Source organism: Sinocyclocheilus rhinocerous, unplaced genomic scaffold, assembly GCF_001515625.1.
Source record: "Sinocyclocheilus rhinocerous isolate Xijiao unplaced genomic scaffold, SAMN03320098_v1.1 scaffold302, whole genome shotgun sequence".
In the NCBI taxonomy this organism is placed as follows: Eukaryota; Metazoa; Chordata; class Actinopteri; order Cypriniformes; family Cyprinidae; genus Sinocyclocheilus; species Sinocyclocheilus rhinocerous.
In genome coordinates, this window is record NW_015638976.1 from 85399 (window position 1) to 92289 (window position 6891).

Here is a 6891-nt window from a genome sequence, read left to right on the forward strand (position 1 = left end):
ATATTTTTTTTTTTTAATAAAAAATATATTTTTAATTATTTTGTTATTTTATTCTAAATAATTATTAAAATCATTTATTCTGCCCAAATAAATTTCTTGTTTTAAGGATGTTTAAATATATTAATACATTTATTAATTTTATTAATGTGTAAAACACAAAAATAGACAAAGATACTGATGGAGAAAATGGTATTTCTGTGATGTTACGCTGTGTTTTTCAGACGTCGTAGATGGTAACAGTGTTTTTTACTATAGTACTGTGGTGCTTTGTTTCTTTTTCCACGTCCAGAGCGATCGAGCTCGTTACTGGTAATCAGCTGGCTTTCCTTTAACCTCAAACAGAGAAGCAGGAAGGATTCTTCAGACAATATCAGCCGGGGGTTTTCCTCACATGTGCTGGAAAGCTGGAGTTGCGTCACTCGGGCTTTTGTTTGTTCAGCTCGTCAGGAAGGTGGTTATTATCGTTCTTCTGAGGAAAGAGAGAGTGAATGCTCCTGATAACAGTATTCATAGATCTGGCGTGTGGTTTTAGTGGACACTGGAGCAGCTTCTTCAGAGGTTTATAGCTGCTGCTGATTCAGAGCCGGTGATTTCGGGGTCTTGGGCTGTTATATCAGTCTACTGGAGATCTTCATGATGCTTCCAGATCTGTAGCTTTTGGTTTTTGTGTCTTTAAAGCACCATAAAACTTAAAAAGGTTTAACCATTAAATCGGTCCTGTTTCCACATTGGTGTTTTATCAGTCATAACTTAATATTTTTAATCTAAAACCATATTGTATCTGATCAGCAACTTCTAATTAATGAGGGAATGTCAAAAAATGTAAAGTTTTGAATGTTATATTACCGCATTTACCCCTTTCTATTATTTATTATTTTTTAATTAAACATTTAAATTATTTTTTCAATTTCGAAAATACTTTGAAAGAAACTCACTCACAGTCTCACACACACACACACACACACACACTCTCTCACACACACACACTCTCTCACACACACACACTCTCTCACACACACACACTCTCTCACACACACACACTCTCTCACACACACACACTCTCTCACACACACACACTCTCTCACACACACACACTCTCTCACACACACACACTCTCTCACACACACACACTCTCTCACACACACACACTCTCTCACACACACACACTCTCTCACACACACACACTCTCTCACACACACACACTCTCTCACACACACACACTCTCTCACACACACACACTCTCTCACACACACACACTCTCTCACACACACACACTCTCTCACACACACACACTCTCTCACACACACACACTCTCTCACACACACACACTCTCTCACACACACACACTCTCTCACACACACACACTCTCTCACACACACACACTCTCTCACACACACACACTCTCTCACACACACACACTCTCTCACACACACACACTCTCTCACACACACACACTCTCTCACACACACACACTCTCTCACACACACACACTCTCTCACACACACACACTCTCTCACACACACACACTCTCTCACACACACACACTCTCTCACACACACACACTCTCTCACACACACACACTCTCTCACACACACACACTCTCTCACACACACACACTCTCTCACACACACACACTCTCTCACACACACACACTCTCTCACACACACACACTCTCTCACACACACACACTCTCTCACACACACACACTCTCTCACACACACACACTCTCTCACACACACACACTCTCTCACACACACACACTCTCTCACACACACACACTCTCTCACACACACACACTCTCTCACACACACACACTCTCTCACACACACACACTCTCTCACACACACACACTCTCTCACACACACACACTCTCTCACACACACACACTCTCTCACACACACACACTCTCTCACACACACACACTCTCTCACACACACACACTCTCTCACACACACACACTCTCTCACACACACACACTCTCTCACACACACACACTCTCTCACACACACACACTCTCTCACACACACACACTCTCTCACACACACACACTCTCTCACACACACACACTCTCTCACACACACACACTCTCTCACACACACACACTCTCTCACACACACACACTCTCTCACACACACACACTCTCTCACACACACACACTCTCTCACACACACACACTCTCTCACACACACACACTCTCTCACACACACACACTCTCTCACACACACACACTCTCTCACACACACACACTCTCTCACACACACACACTCTCTCACACACACACACTCTCTCACACACACACACTCTCTCACACACACACACTCTCTCACACACACACACTCTCTCACACACACACACTCTCTCACACACACACACTCTCTCACACACACACACTCTCTCACACACACACACTCTCTCACACACACACACTCTCTCACACACACACACTCTCTCACACACACACACTCTCTCACACACACACACTCTCTCACACACACACACTCTCTCACACACACACACTCTCTCACACACACACACTCTCTCACACACACACACTCTCTCACACACACACACTCTCTCACACACACACACTCTCTCACACACACACACTCTCTCACACACACACACTCTCTCACACACACACACTCTCTCACACACACACACTCTCTCACACACACACACTCTCTCACACACACACACTCTCTCACACACACACACTCTCTCACACACACACACTCTCTCACACACACACACTCTCTCACACACACACACTCTCTCACACACACACACTCTCTCACACACACACACTCTCTCACACACACACACTCTCTCACACACACACACTCTCTCACACACACACACTCTCTCACACACACACACTCTCTCACACACACACACTCTCTCACACACACACACTCTCTCACACACACACACTCTCTCACACACACACACTCTCTCACACACACACACTCTCTCACACACACACACTCTCTCACACACACACACTCTCTCACACACACACACTCTCTCACACACACACACTCTCTCACACACACACACTCTCTCACACACACACACTCTCTCACACACACACACTCTCTCACACACACACACTCTCTCACACACACACACTCTCTCACACACACACACTCTCTCACACACACACACTCTCTCACACACACACACTCTCTCACACACACACACTCTCTCACACACACACACTCTCTCACACACACACACTCTCTCACACACACACACTCTCTCACACACACACACTCTCACACACACACACACACAGAGCCGCTGGAATGTCAAGCATGCCTGACGACACACACATTCCTGCAAGCACACTGACAAAAGAGGCCGAGACACAAACCGCATGCAGACGTGTCCCGTGACATCATCACACGCATCTCAATCAGCCGGAGACGAATATCAGCGTTATTCCGGTTCCTCTAGTCTAGTGTGTGTCTGTCACTCGCTGCTGCTTTTGATGATTTCACTGTGACTTTGTAAACCGTCTTTTGTGTAAATATCACTTTCAATATGACGGTTACATAAGATCCGTCTGACGAATGATTTACCTGAAAATCGTTCTGCTGGTGCTTCCAGTAAACATGACCATTTGCTTGAAATCATTGATTCGTTTTCTGTGGATTTAAGTCTCTTGTTCCAAATCCAAAACATGTACAAGAACCAAATCTCTAAATTAGGGATGGGCGATATTTCTTTAATATTTAAATTGATATTTAATAATTGTTTGATATGTAATAAATGAATGCTATTAATCTTAAATGATGTTAAATATAGTATTATAGTATATCAATATAATAAACATACATGATTTTATTTCATTATGTCTGTAATGTAATATCATATATAATTAACCAACTTTGTAAATATTAATTGTTAAATATTTAAATTAATATTTTATTACTGTTTAGTATGTAATAATCAGTGATATAAATTTTAAATCATGTTAAATATATAATTTTATATTTATCCATAATATTATATTAACATAACATAATATTAATTATATTCATATAATTAACATATATTTAATATTAGTAGTTAATATATTACATATTTAAATTATTACTGTATTTCACATTTAATGAATATTATTAATATGAAATATTAAATATAATATGATTAACCTACATTGTAAATATTTTTAAATTAATGTAATAATTGTTTAATATGTAATAAATCAGTGCTTTTAATATTACATACTGTTAAATATATGATTGTTATATTATAAAAAATTTACATTTAATATTAGTGTTATTAATGTTAAATACCTAAATAGTTTTATTTCATATTTAATAAATTATATAATATATAAAATTAACCTACACTGTAATTATTGATGATTTTAATGCTTTTATGTAAGTAAACAGTGCTCTATTTGACCATATAATGTGATATTGGTGAACATAAATTAGAATGATTAAATATAATTAAAAATATATATATCTATATAATAACTTTAACTAGATTCTGACTAGTTTTTGCTCTTTGTACAATATTGTACTCCATAATAACTGTTTAGGATGGTTTACAGTGATGGATGGTCGCTGATGTTGGTGTTCGGTCTCGTTCTCCAGGTGGCCATAAAGTCGATCCGTAAGGAGAAGATCCGGGACGAGCAGGATCTGATGCACATGCGGCGCGAGATCGAGATCATGTCGTCTCTGGCTCATCCGCACATCATCAGCATCCACGAAGGTACAGCATTCACACGCATGACCGATCGGCACGCACAGCTCTTTGTTCTCATTATGCAATCGAGACGAACCCCAAAAAGCGCTTTAGTGTGCTTCAGCGCACCACAATGAACACCTCGTTAACATAACCTGCTCGTCAGCACTGCTGTCTTTCTCTCTCTGAATAAATGTAACGGTCAGAAACAGGCCTGACTGTGTTGATGCTGCATAACGTGATTGGTGTGTTTCAGTGTTCGAGAACAAGGAGAAGATCGTGATCGTGATGGAGTACGCCAGTAAAGGAGATCTGTACGACTACATCTGTGACAAACCGCACATCTCTGAGAGCCAAGCCAGACACTTCTTCAGACAGATCGTCTCTGCTGTACATTACTGCCACCGGGTCAGAACACACGCTCATCTGCATTAAAACCATATCACAATCTCACTGCTTTAGTTGATTTTTTGCAGTGCGGAATAATTTGATACATTGTAACAGTTGGTACATTGTAACATTAGGTACATTGTAACTTTTGATACATTGTAACATTTGGTACATTGTAACTTTTGGTACATTGTAACATTTGGTACATTGTAACTTTTGGTACATTGTAACATTTGGTACATTGTAACTTTTGATACATTATAACTTTTGGTACATTGTAACATTAGGTACATTGTAACTTTTGATACATTGTAACATTTGGTACATTGTAACTTTTGGTACATTGTAACATTTGGTACATTGTAACATTAGGTACATTGTAACTTTTGATACATTGTAACATTTGGTACATTGTAACTTTTGGTACATTGTAACATTTGATACATTGTAACTTTTGGTACATTGTAACTTTTGGTACATCTAGTCAGACACCGCTACGTCACGTAACAGCAACAAAAACATGAACAAACATTGAACGATTGTCTTTTTATTAACTAACATTGACACAGATTAATAAATGTATTGTTCCATGTTCGTTTGTATACCGCGCGCAAGGTTTATGCGCACAGTTCTCCGTTTTTAGTGTATCTCTGTGGCAGAATTACAGCGCCACATGCTGGTCTGGCATGAATACTACATCGTTTTGTGTCGGTTTCGTGTGGACGCAGATATTTCTCGAGACGAGGGGGAAAAAAGATCGGATAGGGAAAGCTCTGGCTTCGTGTGGACGTAGCCTAAGTATATTTATAATCCATTGCTAATCGATGTATTCTTTTTAAAGTAGCCTATGGAACATATTTTCTGCCTCATTCTGTGACAAGATTCGGCTCTAGTACATACCGGTTACATAGGTACCAGTGCCATATTGGTACCGGGTTTCGGTACCCAACCCTACTTTTGAGTTTGTGTGAAATGCTGGATTTTCTCATACATCTGTCAGATATAATCGTAACGACTGTGACTCCGGCAGGCCTGTGATGTTGGTGTTCGGTCTCGTTCTCGTTCTCCAGGTGGCCATAAAGTCGATCCGTAAGGAGAAGATCCGGGACGAGCAGGATCTGATGCACATCCGGCGCGAGATCGAGATCATGTCGTCTCTGGCTCATCCGCACATCATCAGCATCGATGAAGGTACGGATCCACAGAGCGCTCCGATCCAGACACGCAGACGCGTCAGTGTGCTCCACCGCTGAGAGTGATGTGACTGTGTGTTTCAGTGTTCGAGAACAAGGAGAAGATCGTGATCGTGATGGAGTACGCCAGTAAAGGAGATCTGTACGACTACATCTGTGACAAACCGCACATCTCTGAGAGCCAAGCCAGACACTTCTTCAGACAGATCGTCTCTGCTGTACATTACTGCCACCGGGTCAGAACACACGATCATCCGCATTAAAACCATATCACAATCTCACTGCTTTAGTTGATTTTTTGCAATGCGGAATAATTTGATACATTGTAACATTTGGTACATTGTAACTTTTGATACATTATAACTTTTGGTACATTGTAACATTAGGTACATTGTAACTTTTGATACATTGTAACATTTGGTACATTGTAACTTTTGGTACATTGTAACATTTGATACATTGTAACTTTTGGTACATTGTAACATTTGATACATTGTAACTTTTGATACATTGTAACATTTGGTACATTGTAACTTTTGGTACATTGTAACTTTTGGTACATTGTAACTTTTGGTACATTGTAACTTTTGGTACATTGTAACTTTTG

At 40.2% G+C, this 6891-nt stretch overlaps 1 protein-coding gene across 1 annotated transcript in view; it reads left to right on the plus strand.

The window, feature by feature from the left end:
• LOC107750672 (NUAK family SNF1-like kinase 2) overlaps positions 1-6891 on the plus strand; it is a 19023-nt gene that overhangs the window by 1366 nt on the left and 10766 nt on the right. The window contains exons 2-3 of the mRNA XM_016566170.1: positions 4608-4728; positions 4958-5109. Coding sequence (XP_016421656.1) covers positions 4608-4728; positions 4958-5109 — 273 coding nt within the window. The remainder of the gene's footprint in view (positions 1-4607; positions 4729-4957; positions 5110-6891) is intronic.